This window comes from Phoxinus phoxinus (genome assembly GCF_949152265.1).
Source record: "Phoxinus phoxinus genome assembly, chromosome: 15".
Lineage (NCBI taxonomy): Eukaryota > Metazoa > Chordata > Actinopteri > Cypriniformes > Leuciscidae > Phoxinus > Phoxinus phoxinus.
In genome coordinates, this window is record NC_136890.1 from 9829029 (window position 1) to 9851800 (window position 22772).

At 38.6% G+C, this 22772-nt stretch overlaps 2 protein-coding genes across 4 annotated transcripts; one reads left to right on the plus strand and one right to left on the minus strand.

Moving 5' to 3' along the window:
- Positions 1-1552: 1552 nt before the first annotated feature.
- Positions 1553-7220, plus strand: mak16 (MAK16 homolog; the record flags this gene model as incomplete). The annotated part of the gene is made up of 2 exons (XM_079637803.1): positions 1553-1684; positions 6875-7220. 2 exons carry the CDS (start codon positions 1553-1555, stop codon positions 7082-7084), a joined length of 342 nt encoding a protein of 113 aa, XP_079493929.1. The 3' UTR covers positions 7085-7220.
- A 215-nt stretch (positions 7221-7435) lies between these two features.
- On the minus strand, positions 7436-22201 carry tti2 (TELO2 interacting protein 2). 3 transcript variants are annotated; one of them, XM_079637425.1, is made up of 8 exons: positions 22091-22201; positions 21257-21907; positions 13929-14115; positions 11296-11388; positions 11017-11201; positions 10444-10587; positions 10103-10259; positions 7436-9803 (listed from the first exon to the last, which is right to left on the minus strand). In XM_079637425.1, the coding sequence occupies exons 2-8, from the start codon at positions 21886-21888 to the stop codon at positions 9714-9716; spliced, it is 1488 nt and encodes a 495-aa protein (XP_079493551.1). In that variant the 5' UTR covers positions 21889-21907; positions 22091-22201; the 3' UTR covers positions 7436-9713. The 3 variants fall into 3 exon arrangements, with proteins under 3 accessions (XP_079493551.1, XP_079493552.1, XP_079493550.1); XM_079637426.1 differs by having other exon boundaries at positions 22079-22157; XM_079637424.1 differs by having other exon boundaries at positions 21257-22177.
- Between the last annotated feature and the right edge of the window lie 571 nt (positions 22202-22772).

The following is a 22772-nucleotide window of genomic DNA, read 5'->3' on the forward strand; positions in this document are numbered from 1 at the left end:
TTTGTTTCCTGCCAGCAGCGTTTTAATGACTTGTATGTCTATTACAGGACAGCGTACACCACTTTTCAAAAGTTAGGAGAAAAAAATCTCCTATGCTCACCCAAGGCTGCATCATATTATTATTAGGGCCCAAGCCTTGAAAAGGCGAAGGCCCTATTGTTTTTCTAAGGATTATTATTCTTCTTCTTTATTATTATTATTATTATTATTTTACTACCTTTTGGGCACTTTTGGGGGCCTTAACGTGCTCAAAAACTCTTGAAACTTTGCACAAATGTCAGAACCCGCGGCCATTAGGGCCGCGCTGAAGCTGGGACCCGGGCGTGGCAGGGGGACTCGGCAGCGCCCCCTGGAATGGGATTCAAAAACATGTCCATATATCAAACACGCTTGCATGTAATAATATGAAACTCGGTACACATATATATCTCATCGGGCCGAACAACTTTCGTGCTCTAAGTTTTACGCCAGTCCAACAGGAAGTCGGCTATTATGGGCTGTATGGAAACGCATGTTCTGGCATTTGAAACACTTCTCCCAGAGAATTCATCCGATGACCACGAAACTCGGTGTGCATGAAGTCAAGACATGGAGGATGCTAAATTGCTGACGGATTTTTGATATCTCGAACCGTTTGGCCGTGGCGAGGAAACGAATTTATGGCGAGAAAAGAGAAACACGATGTGTTCCGTCTTCATACATTAATTGATCTTGATGAAACTTCAGTAGCGTGTTTGTTGTAAGAGAGCGATCACATGGATGTAACTAATGTGAGTCAAAGTTATAGCGCCACCAACTGGCAGCAGGAAGTGTCACTTTTGACAAAAGTGGGGGGGTTAGTTTTACCTACAGTCACAAAACTTGGTATGTATATTGTGCACATCGAGCCGGACAACTTTCTGATTTACAGTCATTAGCTCCGACCAACAGGAAGTTAGATATTTTGGTTTGAATGTGGTTTTGTCTCTCTCTGCCTCTCTCTGACAGAGTTCCCCCAGCCATTCTGTGTGTGTGTGTGTGTGTGTGTGTGTGTGTGTCTGTGTGTCTGTGTGGGGAGGGGAGGGAGGGCACACACACACACATAGACAGCCCCCCCTGTGTCTGTGTGTGTGGGGAGGGGAGCAGAAAGACTATGAACAATTGTGCCATCTAGTGTTTTATACTATGTATAAATGTGTTTTTTTATGTTAAACAAGTGTTTTAAATTACACTAATTTCAATTAATGATATGCTGCATTTTTATGTATATTTAAACATTATCAAAGTTAGGATGTCATTTTTTTAGTTTCAAAAGTTATCTGTCTCTGTCTCCCTTTGGCTGTCATTACCCTCCCCTCACTCCCACAGTCTCACTTATTTCTTTCTGTATCAAATAATATTACCATAAACAAAAAGTTTGAGTTTCTTTTTCAATCAATGTATTATGCGAAAGGCAACGGGGTGGTGGCTTTATATATATATATATATATATATATATATATATAGGTGCCACCGGCTTAGGCCCGTAATCGCTGCTTATTATTTAAAATTACTTCTTTTTTTTTTTTTTTTTATGTATTCTAATATTAAATTTATCCCTGTGTTGGCCAAGCAGTTATTTTTTTCTTCTTTCTTTCAGGTGTCTGGGACGAGAGAATTTATTGCTGAGGATGAGATTGAAGAGAGTGATCTCAGTGATTTTGAGGTAATTTAGATGTAAAATGTTACCGTATTTTCCGGACTATAAGTCGTACTTTTTTTCATAGTTTTGCTGGTCCTGCGACTCATAGTCAGGTGTGACATACAGTCATGGCCAAAATTGTTGGCACCCCTGGTAAATATGATCAAAACTGGCTGTAAAAAATAAATCTGCATTGTTTATCCTTTTGATCTTTCATTCAAAAAATTGCCAAAATTCTAACCTTTCATTGAAGCAAGAGAATTGAAAGTGGGGCTAAATCACATTATGAAATAAATGTTTTTCTCCAAAACACGTTGGCCACAATTATTGGCACCCTTTTATTAAATACTTTTTGCAACCTCCTTTTGCCAAGATAACAGCTCTGAGTTTTCTCCTATAATGCCTGATGAGTTTGGAGAACACCTGACAAGAGATCAGAGACCATTCCTCCATACAGAATCTCTCCAGATCCTGCAGATTCCCAGATCCATGTTGGTGCTTCTTCTCTTCAGTTCAGCCCACTCATTTTCTATAGGGTTCAGGCCAGGGACTGGGATGGCCATTGCAGATCTTGGTTTTGTGCTCAGTGACCCATTTTTGTTTTGATTTTGATATTTGTTTTTGGATCACTGTCCTGTTGGAAGATCCAAACATGGCCCGTTATAAGATTTCTAGCCCCGGCTGTTAGGTTTCGATTTTTTTATCTGTTGGTTTTTGATCCAATCCATGATGCCATGTATCTGAACAAGATGTCCAGGACCTCTGGCAGAAAATTAGGCCCACAGCATTACAGATACAGCAGAGTATTTCATTTTACACATGGGGTACTTTTTTATCCCTGTGTGCACCAAACCCATCTTAAGTGTTTGCAGCCAAAAAAGCTATTTTTTTGTTTCATCTGACCATAGAACCCATCCCGTTTGAAGTGCCAGTAGTGTCAGGTACTTTTCAAACGTTCTATGGACAGAGGAACCAAAAAAATCGCTTTTTTGGCAGCAAACACTTAAGATGGGTTTGGTGTACACAGGGATAAAAAAGTACCCCATGTGTAAAATGAAATACTCTGCTGTATCTTTACTGCTGTGGGCCTAATTTTCTGCCAGAGGTCCTGGACATCCTGGACACATGGCATCATGGATTGGATCAAATACCAACAGATAAAAAATCGAAACCTAACAGCCGGGGCTAGAAATCTTATAACGGGCCGTGTTTGGATCTTCCAACAGGACAGTGATCCAAAAACAAATATCAAAATCAAAACAAAAATGGGTCACTGAGCACAAAACCAAGATCTGCAATGGCCATCCCAGTCCCTGGCCTGAACCCTATAGAAAATGAGTGGGCTGAACTGAAGAGAAGAAGCACCAACATGGATCTGGGAATCTGCAGGATCTGGGGAGATTCTGTATGGAGGAATGGTCTCTGATCTCTTGTCAGGTGTTCTCCAAACTCATCAGGCATTATAGGAGAAAACTCAGAGCTGTTATCTTGGCAAAAGGAGGTTGCAAAAAGTATTTAATAAAAGGGTGCCAATAATTGTGGCCAACGTGTTTTGGAGAAAAACATTTATTTCATAATGTGATTTAGCCCCACTTTCAATTCTCTTGCTTCAATGAAAGGTTAGAATTTTGGCAATTTTTTTAATGAAAGATCAAAAGGATAAACAATGCAGATTTGTTTTTTACAGCCAGTTTTGATCATATTTACCAGGGGTGCCAACAATTTTGGCCATGACTGTATATCAAAATTAATTCATACTGACTGAGATGAACCAAGAGAAAACATTACCGTCTATTAGGGCTGGTATGGATTTTTTCTTACCGTGGTTGAAAAGCAAGAAATTCCCCCGGTATAGAAATAAACCGCTTTAAATCCCGACACCCCCGACCCCAATTTCACGCAAACTCCAGTGCACACACCAGAGGCTAAGGCAATTAAACATAATAAGGAACACGTTTATTACATTTATTATTTCACATTTAGAACAGAAATGGAATGATGTCTAAATGAAGTGCTGGCAAAACGAAATATAGGCTAGGCTATGGTTTACATTTGCTAGACAGACTCTGTTAAATGTTACCTCAGAAAAAGACGAGCACACTTTGAAATAGTCAAATTTTCACCAGTAATTCAATTATTTTCCATATTTATGTTTACATAATATAATATAATGTTATTTCATTATTTTAATTTAATCTATGTTGATTACCGGTATGTGAAAAGCATGAGTAAGATCATAAGATGGGTCAAATATTATTTTGACCACTTTATTAAGATTTATTTTGTAAAAAGCCTTTCTTTAAATCGAATTTCGTTTTGTATAAATTGTATCTTAATTTTAATCAATGTTTCATCAACCAATTGCCTGGAATTAATAAATAATAAGCAAATATAGCAGACATATAATCAGGACGCGGAGGCGCCCGTGGCGTGCGATCTCTTGCATTGCATTTCGTAGAGAAGACTTTACTCTGTGAAAATATTTATTTATTTTTGTTAGGGGTGCACCGAAATTTCGGCTGAAAATGGCATTATCGGTTTCGGGCCGAAATAAAAAAGCCAGCCGAAAATGTCAACCGAAAATGAATGTCAACCGCGCCCCTCTCATCCGCGCGCAAGCGCTTGGGTTTCACTCACGGTCGAGCTGTCACTCGTCACCCACCCCTCCCCTCCGTGCTCAAGCAGGTTTCACTCACGGTCGAGCTGTCACTCGTCACCCACCCCTCCCCTCCGTTCTCAAGCAGTTTTCACTCACGGTCGAGCTGTTTGCACGCGTCTGCAAAGATTGAGCATGTCAGCGGTATGGAAGTGTTTTGAAGTTTCAGATGAGGACAACCAGCGCCGCCGCTCCCACCACGCGCATCAGCTGAGAGGGCACCAAAAAATTGCGTAATGAAAAATCAATAATTATAATGCCTATATTAGGCTACTCCAGTATAGAAATACAGACATCCCAAGTCTCCCGGAAGTTCCGGGAGTCTCCCGCATATTGATAGCGGCTCACTGATGCCCGCGAATTAGTTAAAATCTCCGGAATCTAGAGCGAGCGCGCCCGCGAGACAGAGACTGTGCTCCAAACCGTGTAGCGCATGCACGGCAGAGAGGGAGAGAGAGCGAGAGACCGCGCGCGTGTGCTTCATGAAGCGCATGCAATATAAAATATATATAATATATAAAATATTTTAGGTTTTGTGATTTTTCATTTCAGATTTTTTTTAAATTAAGCAATATAAATAAATATATATTTAAGTTTTTAAAAGAAGCCATTTTCGGTATCGGTTTCGGTTTTCGGCCAAGTGCATCCTAAATTTTCGGTATCGGTTTCGGCACAGAATTTTCATTTCGGTGCATCACTAATTTTTGTCCCTGTGTGCCGATCGGAATTCTGGGGATACAACAGAGCCAATAGGCTATACTACGGACTTTAGCCGTTAAATATATTTGCTGCATTGGATCAGTCTCCTTTCTAGAACAGCCAGGAGCTTTCTAGCCTCGCGGCAGCGCCTTGCATCGCACATAGACTTTAAACAATCAGTGGATAACTTTGTGTAACTTAACTCTGTGTTAGCCTACGTGTCGCCATACACATCAGCATAAATGCTCCTGATAAATTATTAAAGGGGTGGTTGAGTATGATTTCACTTTTCTAACTTTAGTTAGTGTGTAATGTTGCAGTTTGAGCATAAACAACATCTGCAAAGTTACAACGCTCAAAGTTAAAAGCAAAGGAAGATATTTACTTTTAAAGAACTTGTTTTTTAAGGACTACAACAAACGGCTGGTAGGGACTACACGACATTCCTCCCGGGTTAGTGACATCAACAACCCAAGAATTTGCATAAACCCCACCCCCGGAACACGATTTATAGATTATCGAGACAGAATATGCTAATCAATGACTAGAAGATAATTACTAACCATTCAGAAATGTCCTGTTGCTTCTACATGTTGTCACTTCTTGAGTCTCTCCATCTTTGTCTGACTCCAGTTTGAACATTAAAGGCTAAACGTTTTTGAAATGCGTGTGTGAGGTAAAAGGACACATGCTGTTTTAGCTCCGCCCCCCATGCTGGGAGCAGCAGCTCATTTGCATTTAAAGGGACACACACCAAAACAGTGCGTTTTTGCTCACCCCTTAAAAAGTGACAACTTTAACTTGCTATATAAAAATATCTGTGGGGTATTTTGAGCTAAAACTTCACATATACACTCTGGGGACATCACAGACTTATTTTACATCTTGTGAAAAGGGCATTATACCACCCCTTTAAAGCATTAACATTCACAATCCACTGTTAATTTAACATAAAAGCAAGCAGGCTGCGTGGTTTGCCGTGAATGCGCGCTCTCTTATCAGTTCATCGTGATCTCATACATCTCTGTTATTATTAATGAAGCTGATTGCATAATGAATCTTTCATAATATCTTTTACAATCCGAGGATTTGCCAGCATGCAGAATTCAGCACTGAACAAAGTCAGTTTTGAGCCGTGAGGGGATTCTATCCTAAATGCTTCTGATTGGCCATTGCGTTCCAGAAATCAACACATATGTCTGTGATTGGCTACATCGCTCAACGCTGCAAACATGTTACAAATAGAAACTCTGATGGCCTGTAAATCTTTCTATTTTGTTTTAGTTGTTCTTGTTGCTTTTCTGCAACAGATGAATAACAATTTATTAGTTTTTATGTTTTATTCATAGATATTTCTATTTAATCGTTTTATTCTCCCGCAGCCGCACACACATAGTGAGTGCATTAGGCTACCGCCCGCGCTCGCACTCGGCCATCACATCTAGTCCCGCGCTACACGTGTCTAGATCACGGGTCCGGCCCGAGTAAAGCGGCGGGAAATATCGGGCTCGGGCAGAGAATCTAAGCTCTAAACAGGACAGAGTAACACGGCGGATATCGCATATATACTTTTTGTTGACGACGTAGTTAAGCCGGCAGGCGTGTGTTGCTTAGGCGGCCGCCTTAGTTCCAAAGTGCTGCGGGAAACCCTGTGTTACGTTAACATGCCGGACACCTATTCAGCCAGTTGTTCTGTGTGCTATTGTGGAGCTAAATAACTTGCCTTTCCAGATTAAATGTCTGTTCTTGGATTTTGTGAAATAAATGCGACTTATAGTCCGGAAAATACGGTACTTTAAAAAAAAACATGATTTAATATCTGAGAGTGACGTTATATACATCCTGATTTTGTTTTACAGGATATGAACAACCTGAAGGGAAGCAGTGATGAGGAAGAGGAAGAGGATGATGATGAAGAGGAATCCAGTGAGGAAGAGTTGGAGGAAAAGAGCAAGGCCAAAACGAAAGGAAAAGCTCCACTCAAAGGCCCAATCAGGAAAAAACGGGCCTATGTGGAGATAGAATATGAACAAGAGATAGAACCAGTTCAGAAAAGCAAGGCCACGTAGAGACTAAACTGATGTGCACACCAACAGTTGTAACTCTGCTCCCTTGTGGAACATTTCCAAATCATGGAACATGATCTTTTACTACACCTACATTTAATAACAATGTACAATAATCAAAATCTTTAGTGTGGTGGAATTGTTGACCTGTTTCATCTGTGCTTATACTGTTGCAAAGCATTTTTTTTCTTAAATGTTCCATTGTGTACTTTTGCGTCAACTTAGACCCATATTCATGCAATAAAACTTTATTTGGAATAGCATACATGCTATATATTTTTGTGCCTGTTAGTTTGACTGTAGCTGGTGTTCTAATGGGGAAAACATTTATACATTAAGTACTGTGTTGTGTTTGAATGCATGTTTTATTTGGATCATCTTTTACATCTCATACACCCACCAGCAATTACACTGCAGATCACTAGAAAACATTTAAACAAGTCAAAACTGCCTACAGTGAAAATGCTGTTAGTAACACAAGTACAAAGTTGCAAAGAAAAAAATTACAGTGAAATCTCTGAGTAAAAAAAGTTACTCAGACCCAAGACATAAGAGCAAAATCCTTTACATCATCTAACAGAAACCATTGGTTCTTTAAGCATTACACAATGTTGAAGTACCATTGTTGTTTTTATCATGCTCAAGATAATATAATTTGGGGCTCCAAAAAAAGATCAATGCTTATTTTATTTAAAACTGCAGTGCTGTTAGTATTATGACAGATTTTAGGATTTAGTGGCCTTTTTAAAATATCTCAGTTAAGGGAGCCGCAACAAAACAAGAGGGGGAAAATAGTAGAAGAAACTTCCCTCCTTAGAGCACCTCTAACTGTTGCACCACTGTGCAAATATATATATATATATATATAGTGAGGAAAATAATTATTTGATCCCCTGCTTATTTTCTAAGTTTGACCACTTACAAAGAAATGAAGGGTCTATAATGTTTATGGTAGGTTTATTTTAACAGATAGAGACAAATATCAACCAAAAAAACATAAAGGTTATAATTTGATTTGTATTTAATTGTATTTAATCCCCAAGCAAAACAAAGGTTTCTCTACAAAGTACTGAGGTAAGACGTTTATTGCAGTTGGTCACCAGGTTTGTACACATCTCAGGAGGGATTTTAGTCCATTCCTCTTTACAGATACTCTCAAAATCCTTAAGTTTCTTGGCAATTCAAAGTTTCAGCTCCCTCCACAGGTTTTATATAGGATTAAGGTCTGGAGACTGGCTAGGCCACTCCAAGACCTTACTGTTCTTCTTCTTGAGCCACTCCTTTGTTGCCATGGCGGTATGTTTTGGGTCACTATCATGTGGAACACCCATCCACGACCCATCTTCAGTGTTCTGGCTGAAGGAAGGAGTTTCTTGTCCAAGATTTGACGGTACATGGCCCTGGCCATCAGCCCCTCAATACGGTGAAGTTGTCCTGTAACCTTAGCAGAGAAACAGCCCAATAGCATGATGTTTCCACCTCTGTGCTTGACTGTAGGGATGGTGTTCTTGGGGTCATAGTCAGCATTTCTCTCTCTCTCCAAACACGGCGAGTTGAGTTGATGCCAAAGAGCTAAATTTTGGTCTCATCTGACCACAGCACTTTCTCCCAAGCCTTCTCTGAATCATAATTCATTGGCAAACTTTAGACGGGCTTTAACATGTGCCTTCTTGAGCAGGGGGACCTTACGGGCGTTGGAATGGAAGATACGAATTCTGTGGACAGGTTTCTTTTACACACATTATGAGCTGACATTAGGAGTACTTTAAGAGGGCTAATCTATTCTGTTCCACATGGGCACAACCTGTGGGAGGCAGAATTCTTGCTGGTTGGTAGGGGATCAAATACTTATTTCACTCGATCAAATGCTAATCCATTTACAATCTTTATATAATGTGTTTTCAGGATTCTTTGGTTGATACTCTGTCTCTATCCGTTAAAATAAACCTACCATAAAAATTATAGACCCTTCATGTAAGTGGTCAAACTTACAAAATCAGCAGGCGATCAAATAATAATTTTCCCCACTGTATATATATATTGAATTTGTAGTGGTAAGTTGGTTGACGTTTAATTTATGCAGTTGAGAAGAAAAGATCAGCAAGGCATGCAACACCCAATACAAGAACAAAGCACTATGAAAAAAAAATTACTTTCAGGTAACCTGCACTAACAAGTAACCATGCAGATGCTACTGACTGGAATGGATGGGGATGCTAATGGAAGGCACTTTCCAGGTCTTTTAAAACTATACTGGACACATTAGAATGAATATGTTATTTACAGGTTACCTGAAGTTATTTAGAACAAAACTATAACTTGTATTTACGAATGCATTTACTAAGGACAAACACCTGTATTTAGTATGGTCACTTTAAAAGAAGACCTGGCTGTGTACAACAAGTACAGTTTATTCAAAATGTTTATTTAAAAGGTAATTGAGAAAAGACTTTGGAGGAAATCAACTCTCAAGTCAGGTTGTTTTAGCTTTATTTTATTTCTCTCTCAAATATGTATAAACAGTTCCCTTGGATAGTCCAAACACAGAGTGTATTATTTATTACAGATTCTACTCCGCTAACTTCACCTCCATAAATGGGAAAAGGGGCAAGTATTATTGCCAGCTTACAGCTTATTGACATAGTGGTGCTGCAGTGACTTTCTGAATACACATCAACACAGCGTCAGGGACACAACTGCTGTCTAACTCTCTCAGAAGAGTCTAAAAAAAACAGGGAGAAATAAGGCAAGGAGAAAATGGAAAAGTGGATTTAATATATGTAGAAACTGCATGCAATATCTATCAGAAGAACAAGATCTCATAAAAGCTTAGTAAGTTCTAATTACTCCCTTATAAAGATTAGGCTTATAAATATATATTATTATAATATAATTTTTAATTTTCATCAACTTTTATCTGAATGATGAAACAATTACGGGATGACAGTTTTTACTTCTCTGGTTGAAGTTGGTCCTTTTATAATCACAATATTTCACAAAATTAAGAATTGATATTCTCACCTGTAGTTTTCCCTTTGAGCAGTGGTTGAGCAGCAGTAAACACTGGGATGCTTCGGTCATGAGGTGCTCTTTCAGCTGAGTGGGTAATGAGTCTGATGAGATGTCAACCAGAAACCTCAGAAGACTCTGAGTTAGCAAACCCATCCTCTTCTCCATACTAGAGAGATGCATATAAAACATAAAAAAAACCATTGTGTTTATAGAGTATTACCGGTAAGCAAAAATACATCTGAAATAAGCATACAAGAAGAGAGTGGAATAATCTCAGAACTGAATTAATAAGTCAATTTCATGTAGTGTGCACTGAAGTATTGGTGATGTATAGTGCTTTGGGTGGTCACCATGGCCAAGCAATCTGTAGAGTCTTTTGTAGAGCCTCCAGGATATTTAGTCTGCATTTCTCCTCTGGAGCATCCGAGACTTCCAAATATCCAACAATCACCCTCTCCAGCCTTTTCATGTGACGAATAATTACTATACCCATCCTTTAAGATAACAACATGAAATAATAAATGACAACAGACAAAGATGAGCAATATTATCACAATTAGGCAAATCTAGCTAAGAATATTCTAAATGTGCACGAAAAATTATTAGTAATAATTATTATACTGCAATTTTCGCTCACAAAAAAAGGGAACTTTCAATGGATTGACTAGAATGATTAGAAAATTAAAAATACTGTTTATGAACAAATGTTTTATGGGTTTGGAACAACATGAGGGTTAATGTAAATGAGTAAATGATGATAGAATTTTTATATGAACTAACCCAATAGCAACCTGTATGACATCAGTCAAAATAGAAAGTAATTTCTACGGCGTATGTTTGACTACAATTATTAGCAAGCGTTGCATATAATAGGAACCAATTACTGAAATAATTGAAGGGTACCTTAATGATTTAGTCCTCACCTCTCAATAAGTAAGACAAGATTTCTGGCATATACACGACGAAGGTCAAGCTTGTGCTCCATTTCCATGTATGTCAAGACGTGCCGGAGCATATTGTCAAATCGATTTTGTTTACGCCGTGTACCTGCAAGGGCTGGAGGTTTCTCAAGGACTGACAGCAAGTCTATAAGGCAGGGCAGCACAACCTGAAGATAAGACAAAAAAAGACGAGATGCATAACCTAATCTAAAAATAAAAACCACACATCTTCATTCAAGTACGCACATGTGAAAGCATCACCTGTATAAGCGTGGCCTCAGATGTGTGTAAGTGATTGAATACAGCATGATAGAGCACCTGAGCTCTGTTGAACTGCCTCAGATCAGCACCAGGCTAGGGAAGCAGAAAAGTCAAATGAACACACATCAAATACTTGTGTCAATTAAACAAATACAATGACTTATAATGTTCTCCAGGGTTTGATGTCTCTCTTATGAATGTCAGGAGCACATTATTAAAGGGTCATTCCGTGTCAACAACAAGTGGTTCCCAGCTAAAAATATGATGAAAGAAATATATAAATAAAGAAGAAAGCCAAAATATTTTCTTGAATGTATGCGTACCGGGCGGTAATCCACGGATTAGATTCGGAGCCAAATTACAGTGGGGTAAAAATGACACTAGAAAGATGGCAGCATCAATATTTTATTTTTACACAGATTGGTAGGTCTATTAGAACAATCTGTTAACTTTAGAAATCTTTGTTGCATTATATACACCTGGACACTTTGTATGTATACACTCAGTGTTGTGTGATGGAGGTATTCCCACTTCCATTCAGATGCAAAAGAGAGCTCAGTTCAGTACCTGCGCACTGTATAGCTGTCTATACGGCTGCACACTTCGGGTGTGTGCGCACAGAAAACTATACTACCGCGTCGTCACTCTTATTCAGATCTATCCATTAGTCGGCTCTTCTCTTTCTCCCAGACGTTTACATTTTTTATACAGTTTTTCATACAGTTTTATGAGACATGCATCAAGCGCATGCCAACTCTGTGTGCATCTACCACGAAAGCAGCCGGACATTCAAAACTGTTTTTTTTTTAGTTATCGTCTCGTTTCCGCCTGTGAAAAAATGTTGTTGCCGAAAATAATGACGAAAATTATCTGTCAACGAAATTAACACTGCTAGGCATATGCCTATCCATTAACGGGCATTCATAAATATTAAACATTTTGATAAATGCATTATGCCTCTCTTGATAGAGTGAGTCGTGTGTCTGAAAACTAAGCTTATGTCTTCTATATAATTTTTTCCTAGGCTATCTAGACGCGTTTCGCACGAATGTTGCACATTTAGGAACAGATATTGGGTTCTGCCCAAAGTCAAGCAACATAAAAGTAACGAGTAAAGTAAAAAGTTACTTTCCATAGTGGGTAACTAAGTAAAGTAACGGATTACTTTTTTTAAGAAGTAACAAGTAACGAGCAAACACTACTTTTTAAAAGTTACTTTACCCAACACTATATACCTGTCTGGGTGCTATGAATACTCAAGATTCTAATTCTAAAAAAAATTATTTAATTTAAAATTTTTAAGGCCCTATATGGTTCAATCCCAGAGATACTGGGATGTCAATGTGGTAACATGTAGTTACGATACAGCATATTTGAACTTGGTAGCTTCAGAAGCTGTTACAATTAAGAAAAAACCCTTCTTCCAATTATCCCTGAAACTGATTAAAATATAGATTCGTATAAATACACTTTTAAAAGTAAGTTAATGTGCCTCAACTTGACCATTTCTGTGTATGTTTTGCACTCAGATGGGTATGTTTTATGCAATTGTTTTGATAGAGGGAAACAAGATCATTTCAAGTTTCAACTATTTATTCTTCAGACATTCCCCTTTAAATGGAATAAGTATCAGCTGCATGTAAAAATGAAATATTTTTTGTAAAAATTAACCATATTTTATTTCCGACCATTGAAAATGGGTACACAGGCACGCACGATACTTTGGAAAAAGAGTATTCATGGCACTCAGACAGGTATATTCTATGTGTTGATAGAAAAAAACGATACACATTATTTATTTGTTCTTCAGATATTCCTCTTTAAAAGAAAAAAGTATGAACTTTATGCAAATTGTGTACAATTTACCAATTGACTCATGGAACCCCACAAAGAAATGCATATCTCTGGGTTTTAACCATATAGGCCCTTTAAAATGAAGAAACCTAAAGAAATGTTTGTTAAAAAACAGAATCTAAAAGGATATTAAGATATCTTTAATACTTCTGGGGTTACAGACATGCATGCAACTTCGGGCAAAAAACACAAGAAGTGCTTTTTCCCATTTTTGAACTCTCACCGTTGCCATATAATGCAACAAAGATTGCTAAAGTAAACAGACATACCTAATAGACCTACCAATCTCTGTGTAAAAATAAAATAATGATGCTTGCCATCTTTCTGAAGTAATTTTTACCCATCTGTAATTTGACTCCAAATCTCAGGTGAAAATTTTAATTTTGCATTTAATATTTTGGCTTTAATCACCATTTATCACCGTCTTTCTTCAGAAAAAATATTAACAAAATCAAAAATTTGACCCGGGGAAGTTTCAGAAATATGATTAATTTAACCCTAAAGTTACTAAAATTCAGAGACACAACAATCTTTAAGGGTACATGAACAGCTGTGGAATGTTAACTATTTATTGAATTACAAGCATATTTAACATTACTCATCTGCCATCAGCTTATTTCATGGAGCTTACTTGAATGCGAATGGAGAAGGTAATTCTAAAATTCATTAATGTTGCATTATATAATGCCTTATAACGCTGCTCTGTAGGTTTAGATTCTGGAACATTTTTTGCATAAAAAGACAGTTGTGGTGACAAAATATTTACAAAAATGACTTACCACATTGAGAACAATGTGATGCAGGCAGTGCACACCCAATACTTTGTTTTCTGTGTGATAATCATCTGATATAAGCAAAGACGGCGGAAACACCTTCTCCAAATACTCAGTTAAACAGGGTCGTCCAACCTGAACCAGCACCCAGGAGAACACGTGCTTCACTGCCTGGTTACGCTTCCAGCTCTCCCTGAACAGAATAAAGGACATGCTTGAGTGCATTTAATAACATATTATTATTATGTGCTCTTGGGTCATTTCTGTGTTGTAATTTAAAAAAGAATAGCAGACTTTCAGAAATACGCTCCGGTCAAGCTTTTTTAATTGTAACTTGATCATTTACACAATGACAAGAAATGAACATGACTCGCACTCTTTTCTATATCTGATTGCTTACTACAGACAAAATTAGGGATACCAGTATCGGTGTAGGGCCCGATACTGCGCTCGTACTCATAAAAATGCTCCGATATTAACAACCAATCACACAGCGTTGTGCACAGTGTTTGTGTCCAGACAAAGAAACACTGACACAGGGAGTATAATTGGGATAAAAGTGAAGGCTGGCTGTGTGCAGTAAATGTATCTATTAGGGAAATATTAAATAAAATATAGTAAATGCTCTTGATTGCTGATCATTCACTCAGCACACATGCATCATTTGGATTAAAACTAAATTGTAAATGTAAGTAAAACATAAACTGTTACGTGATGATTTATGTATAATGAGTGGCTCCTCACATTAATACAGGACGTTTGCAAGTCAAGAAGTTTCATGAACGCAAACATCCGAAGCGCACGCCCTTGAAAGCTGCCTCAAGAGCATAAATACTGAATTAAACTCTCTCGCTTGAATGGACAAATTCACACAAAATTATGTAAAATGTCCGTTTTGGCGAGTATCCTGGTAAACATAGTCAGCTATATCATAATGAGCGTAAACAAAGAAAATGCGTACAGTAGGGAAGGCTATATTGGATCCGTGCATTTCAGTCTTGAAGGGACAGCAGCCTAATAAAACCTGCTGCTGTGACATAGGGCTGGGAGGTACCGGTATATAGAGTTTGTACAATATATAGATATATTTTTTGAAACGATATGGAATGAGGCAATACCGTTTATATCGATACAGTAGTTTGATACGAGCACATCTGAAAAATAGCGGAGGACGCAGTGTGAGCTGCCGCAGTGAAAGTACATAGTACAATTTGTCCTAAACATGTTATATTATGGGCTTCAAAATAACTGGTAAGATATAGTTAACAAGTTTGCAGCAGTTTTGTTCTTGTTTTTAGATTGTATTGTTAACTTACAATGTTAGAATGTAATGTGATTTTAACCACCTTTTTGCACATAATATATTGCATAGCCTACATTACATTCACTATATTTGTTTCCATATCCTTCAATATCAACATTGTTTGTAGGATATAATTGGGCAGGATGTGAAATATCATAAATAAATGCAGATTTTCTTTATCCAAATAGAAAAAAGTAGAAAATACAGAGATATATATCGTATATCGCCATTTAACCAAAAAAATACAGAGATATGAATTTTTGGCCATATCGCCCAGCCCTACTGTGACATCTGCTTTTTACTGTTAATCAAACTGCCAAAGACAAAGTAATCACTCACTGATATTGACTGAATTACTTTTATAACTTTATAATAACCAGGAGGAGGTACGAGCCGAGGTGGAGGAAGCTCGCTTCAGCAGAGTGGTGGGCATGTCCAAGCAGGGGGCCTGGACAAAGTGGGAACAGCTGGCCGTAAGATCACTTGGGCAGAACTCTGGAAGGCGGAACCACACCATTTCAAGTTCTTGGTCCAGTCAGTGTATGATGTCCTTCCTAGCCCTGCCAACCTGTTCACCTGGGGCCTGGTGGACTCACCTGCTTGCCAACTCTGCCAGAAAAGGGGATCATTAGAGCATATCCTTAGCTGCTGCTCAAAAGCCTTGGGAGATGGGCGTTATCGTTGGCGCCATGACCAGATCCTGAAGGCAGAGAAGGCATCCTGAAGACCAGATCCTGAATTAACATTAGCAAGCAGCATCATCCAACCAAGTCTGCAATTGCCTTTGTTCGAGCAGGAGAGAAGCCTCAGCCCCCTAGAAAGACCCAAGGGGGCTTGCTCGCAACAGCAAGAGACTGGCACCTCCTGGTGGACCTGGGGACTCAATTTGAAGTTCCCAGACTCCATTGCCGTCACATCACTACGACCGGACATGGTCTTGATGTCTGCAGCAAGTAAGCAGGTAGTGTTACTTGAACTAACGGTCCCCTGGGAAGATAGAATGGAGGATGCCCAGGAAAGGAAGAGGGCCAAGTACGCTGATCTGGTAGCTGAGTGTCGGAGGAATGGGTGGAAGGCCCGCTGTGAGCCTGTTGAAGTGGGCTGTAGGGGCTTCGCAGGACAGTCTCTACAACGGGTCCTGGGACTCTTAGGGATTTGCGGACTGCACAGGCAAAGAGCCATCAAGAACATCCTGGAAGCCGCTGAAAAGGCAGCACGGTGGCTCTGGTTAAGGAGGGGGGACGCGTGGTGTAGAGCGCTACCTGGACACAAGTCGGGGCCTGATCACCCCCGGCTGGGTCGCCCGGGTGAGGGTGTCTGATGTAAGACCCGAAACACCCTATGACCCCGGGAGTATCACTGACGATGTGTCCAGGTTGCACCACAAGGTGTATTCAAGTACTGAACTACTACCTGAAAAAAAAACAGCTGTTTATTAGGGCCCAAGCCTTGAAAAGGCGAAGGCCCTATTGTTTTCCATAGGATTCTTCTTCTTCTTCTTCTTTATTATTATTATTATTATTATTTTACTACCTTTTGGGCACTTTTGGGGGCCTTAACGTGCTCAAAAACTCTTGAAACTTTGCACAAATGTCAGAACCCGCGGCCATCAGGGCCGGACTGAAGCTAGTACCCGGGCGTGGCAGGGGGGCTCAGCAGCGCCCCCTGGAATGGGATTCAAAAACATGTCCATATATCAAACACGCTTGCATGTAATAATATGAAACTCGGTACACATATAGATCTCATCGGGCCGAACAACTTTCGTGCTCTAAGTTTTACGCCAGTCCAACAGGAAGTCGGCTATTATGGGTTGTATGGAAACGCATGTTCTGGCATTTAAAACACTTCTCCTAGAGAATTCATCCGATGACCACGAAAATCAGTCAGCATGAAGTCAAGACATGGAGGATGACGAACACGGTTTGGCCGTGGCGAGGAAACAAATTTATGGCGAATATTGGAAACAGGAAGTGTGTTATAACATCCTCATACATTAACTGATCTTGATGAAACTTCAGCAGTGTGTTTGTTGTAAGAGGCCGATCACATGGATGTGACTATTGTGAGTCAAAGTTATAGCGCCACCAACTGGTAGCAGGAAGTGTGTCACTTTCAAAATGCTTTGAAATCACCCTCTTATTTTTACCGATTTACTTCAAACTTAATCTGTATAATGTAAACACACGGCAGATGTAGACCTGTGAAAGGATTATTGATATCTTAAATACTGTTGCCATGGCAACGCATCAAACTTTAATATTCTTTTTTAAAGTTTTTGAGACTCTTAGCATGCTTGAAATTGCATGAAACTCGACAGACACTTTACATTTATTGCCTAGTACACTTGTGCAAAGTTTCAGAAACGGGCGTGGTAAGGGGCTCCGTAGCGCCACCTTTAGTCAAAAATGGGGTATAAGTTTTACCTACAGTAACAAAAATCGGTATATATATTTATCTCCCCGAGCCGGACAACTTTCTAATTTACAGTCATTAGCTCCGACCAACAGGAAGTCAGATATTTTGGTTTGAATGTGTACTTTTTGGAGCATTTTCCCTCTGCCCCTCTGCGTCTCTGTGTGTGTGTGTGTGTGTGTGTGTGTGTGTGTGTGTGTGTGTGTGTGTGTGTGTGAGGAGGGGGGCTAGTTTAGTTTAACCCTTTCTCTGCTGTGTGCAAATTCTCTGGCACTTTTGGGGCCCTTAACATGCTCGAAAACTCTTGAAATTTTGCACACAGGTCAGAACCCGCGGCCATCAGGGCCGGGCTGAAGCTGGTACCCGGGCGTGGCAGGGGGGCTCGACAGCGCCCCCTGGAATGGGATTCGAACACTTGTCCGTATATCAAAAACGCTTGCATGTAATAATATGAAACTCGATACACATTTAGATCTCATCGGTCCGAACAACTTTCGTGCTCTAAGTTTTATGCCAGCCCAACAGGAAGTCGGCTATTATGGGTTGTTTTAAAATTTATGGTCTGGAATTCCTCCTAGAGAATTAATCCAATCGCCACCAAACTCATTCAGCATAAAGTCAAGACATTGAGGATACTAAATTGCTGACGGATTTTTGATATCTCGAACGGTTTGGCCGTGGCGAGGAAATTCATTTATGATTAAAAAAGGATGAATAAAGTGTGTTATAACTTAGTTATAGTTTTACCTACAGTTACAAAACTCAGCGTGTGTATTGATCTTATCAAGACAAACAACTTTCTAATTTACAGTCATTAGCTCCGACCAACAGAAAGTCAGATATTGTGGTTTGAATGTGGATTGTGTCTCTCTCTGTCTCTCTGCCATTCTGTGTGTGTGTGTGTGTGTGTGTGTGTGTCTGTCTGTGTGGGGAGGGGAGGGGGGATCTGTGTATGTGTGTGTGTGTGTGGGGAGGGGGGCAGACAGAGTCTATTAAAAATAGTTATATTGTGCCATCAAGTGTTTTATACTATGTATACATGTGTTTTCTTCTTTTAAACAGTTTATTAAACTACACTCATTTCAGTTAATTCAACACGGCATTTTTATGTATATTTAAACATAATCAAAGTCTACTTTCTGTCACAATTAGGATATTATTTTTTTTTTTTTTCTCTGTCTCTGTCTCCCTCTGTCTGTCCTTCCCCTCCCCGTCACTTCACCAGTCTCTCATTCCATCTCTCATTCCATCTTGACATCGCAGTATGTTCATTATAGCCTTAATAAAATAGTCAACCTAACATATAAAAATTACACTGCTCTGTTTAAATAGTCAGTTGTACAGTTTGTGCCGTTCACAGTAAGCACCGCTCCACTGTGATGTTTCAAAGCACATTTTTGCGCATTTGAAGAGGATAATTTTTCAATATTGGAACGTGAGTGAAATACAAAGCCTATAATAAAGAATAGTTTAGCATCCAAAATTTGTAATAATATATATATATATATATATATATATTATTATTATTATTATTATTATAGAATAATAATATACATGTTAAAAATAGGGAGGGGGAAAAAAATATACACACATACGGTATATATATATATATATATACATATATAATTTTTTTTCTTATATGTGCCCTCGATGCGCACTTTTGCAGAACCCACACTGATGCAAGCTCTAAAGCAGACTTCTTCTCGACAGTCAAAGCGGAGTTACGTTATTGCCCGTCGTGCACAGGAACCCTAAAGGCACCGGGGTGGCGGATTTTTATATATATATATATATATAAATAAATAAATATAGCTGCAAGCAGCGATGGAGGGCCCAAGCCGGTGGCACCGTCTTCCTGGTGCCTTTAGTGCAACTAAAGGCACCGGGGTGGCGGTGCCACCGGCTTGGGCCCGTAATCGCTGCTTGCAGCTATATTTTCATTTGTAGCCTTTCTTTGTTCTATTGTATTTATTTGTGCTATTTGTAATTTGATTATTTGTTCTTATTATATTACTGACTTAGCACTGACCATTACTTGTCTTAAATAGCCTAATGTTTTACTTTTACAATAATTAGGCTAGTAGTAGTTTTTGCTGTAGTATCAAAATTGGAATAGAGTATTGTGATATTTCACAGGTGTCTAAACATTTGAACCACTGACTCAATCCTCAACAATGAGGGCTCAGCTGAAGCAGCTCTAAATATGTGCTATGCAATTAAATGATCAATTTTAACATGCTAGCATACAAGGTTTTTTCTCAATTTCTTTGACCTGATGAAGTTTGGGTTCCTTGCCACTATTGCCTCAGGCTTTCTTAGTTGGAGTTTAAAAGACACTTAATATTCAGTAATATTATTGACTTGACTGACCTGAGACTACTGAATTGAGCTGGATTATGACACTATTGTCTCCTGCCGAGCTGCCTAAAAGCTGAATCGACTTTGTTTTAGTCCGACATTGGTCTGAATCAAGCTGAATAACAACACTTTTTTCTTCTGTGGAGCTGCTTATAGTTGAATTGAACTTATTTCATAATTGATGAACTTTACACAATTATTGAACTGAACTGAATCAAGAATGAACTGACTTGAGCTGAATAATAACTTAACTTTTTAGAGCTGGTTTACATCTAAATTAGATTTTTCATCATTAATTGTTATTTTCATGTTTATTTTTGTAAAGCTGCTTTGAAACAACATGTAAAACACTATAAATAAAGGTGACTTGACTTTTTGACCAATGAATTCCAATAATTTTTTTCCACAATGTTTCCTGTCATTTGTGATTACTGGATATGGATAATAAAAAGTTATTTTGATTCAGAGTTCAGACCAATTCTCTAATAATTCTTTTTGACTAATTTATTTAAAAGACCAATAAAACAACAAGACCACTATATAGCTAGCTGATGAAATATTTTTGAGATAATTAAAAAAAATATATTGGTTACACTTTATTTTACAGTATGTGTACTTACCCAAGAAAGTACTGGTAATATGGTAATAACAACATGGGTTTAAGGGTAGGTTCAGGGTTAGTAACAAGTTATAACCCAGTTATTGTAATTGCTATAATTATAGCCTACATAGTATATACATGGGGAACGGGACTAAAATTAAGAAAACGTAAGAAAAAAAACATTGATATGTTCCCATGTTTTTAATATTTATCCTAATTAATTTAAACAATTTTAGGTGCTTGGAAAACTATTCTTAAAAGTCCTTGACACTTCACAGTTCATGCTAAAAAACAAACAAAGGTTACACTGTACTTTTAAGGTGTCATTGTTACAGTGTAATTATATATTTAAGTACTGAGTAATATTAAGCAACTACATGTTCTTATATAGGGTAGGATTAGGATTTGGTTGAGTAATTATGCATAATTTACTGTTATTACTATGGTAAGTACATGTAACATTTGTAAAAAGTATTACCAAAACAAATTCTAAAAAGCACACTCCCAAAACTACAATTTTTATATTTTATACAAAACTATAGAGTATATTAAGACTTATCGTATATGAGATCTTAAATGTACTGCATAGTAGGAACTTTAGGAACACATTTTCGCAGAGCTTTTGTACTGATGATGCTATGACTTTATGAAACTCACTTGGTTAATTCTGGCTGCAGTGTGTCAATAACTGGCCCCAGAACTCCCTTCTGGTCCTCATCAAGTTTTCCAGACAGCAGCTCTTGCACTGACCTGCTGCCTGTCAATTCCACTACTGATGTTAAGAGTTCCAGAGCTCTTTTTCTGGAAGCTGCACTGGTCCAAGGCTGCTCCTGCAAGTGTGTAATGGAGAATATACAGTAGGTGGGTGCTAGTGTGCGAACTATAGACCTGATAGCTGGACTGTTTTGATCCTCCAGTGCATTTTGAATCTGCAGAGACAACGCAAGAAGCACTGTACTAACAGCCTGAGCTTTGGCCGGTATGTCCTCGTAATTCTTAGCAGGTAAAGTGCCGCTGTCTGTGTCACATACTGGCAGGGCAGCGTAACGGATAAATGAGTTCACTAAGCCCAAATACTGGCCTCGTAAATCAGTGTTCCCTTCAGGAAAGAGCCAGGAAAGAGGAGCGTTTGCGAGCAGCTCTGCTGTGTCTTCCAAGATGCGCGCGCGATTCTCATGTGCTTCTTCCACCTCGAAATGCTCACGGATGTGGCTCAAAGCAGCAAGAACAGAGTAGGAACTCGCTGTGTCTCCGATTTTCATCTCATGAAGAAAGCGTGCCACATCCATTCCGTTGTTTTAAATTCAGCTATCCGTGACCGTAGAGAAATATGAAGATCATATGACAAAAGCGTTAATAGTAGCTTAAGACCACTGATTTCTATAACAGTCTTAACACCTCTAGCATGTATTTTTTTATAATCATTTAAATGATATAGTACATTTACTCTATGTACTATAAAACATCAAAATTATTTACCCATATACCTACATCACTTCGACTCTATCTAGTATAGCGCTATGCAGTATGCAGCTATGTATGCAGCGGGTTGTTTAAGTGCAACCATTAAATATTTCCTCAGAAACTCGACCCGTACTATACAAGTTCCCACGTTGAAACGACATATCTTAGTGAAGAAAAAAAGAAGAAGTGATATTAGTGATCACTTGTGGCTTTTTCTGTTGCTAAAAGTGATTTTTCTGTAAGATGTTACTGATTATTTACTTACAGTCAAATAAACTGTTAATACATTTAAAGTCCCTGTAAAGGTCATTCTAAAAATAAATAAAAATTCTAAACACATTAGAAATGTTAGAAATGTATCGCTAAAACACATTACAAAGACTGTGAACTGTGAAGTACTGAGTTGTGGAGTTAGACCCAGGTTAGACCGTTAAAGTCGGCATGAAATCAAAATTGACCCTATTTACTTTGTTAGCAGATATTACTAGTCTTGTGGTGAACAATTAATCCGTGCAAGTTACTACATGGAAAAAAATTGTTTGCCGAAGTTATCTTTAATCAAAGTCTGAAAAGTTACTTCCGGGTCTGGAATGGTTCTTTTTCTGATGACATAGGCTTGACGGCTTGGGTTGGTTAATCGCTTAACCACTCCCCTCAAACCGTTACTCTGCTATGGGCGAGAGATGGAGCGGAGGAGCGCTGAAGTAAA

What these genes read in the sequence shown, in the direction of transcription:
- tti2 (XM_079637425.1), bottom strand. Translation starts at nt 21,888, where the DNA reads ATGGATGTGGCACGCTTTCTTCATGAGATGAAAATCGGAGACACAGCG. An exon ending in CTGAGGCCACGCTTATACAG is followed by an intron (nt 11,202 to 11,295) that starts GTGATGCTTTCA and finishes TCTTATCTTCAG; the next exon opens with GTTGTGCTGCCCTGCCTTAT. An exon ending in GCTCAAAGGGAAAACTACAG is followed by an intron (nt 9,804 to 10,102) that starts GTGAGAATATCA and finishes TGTTTTTTTTAG; the next exon opens with ACTCTTCTGAGAGAGTTAGA.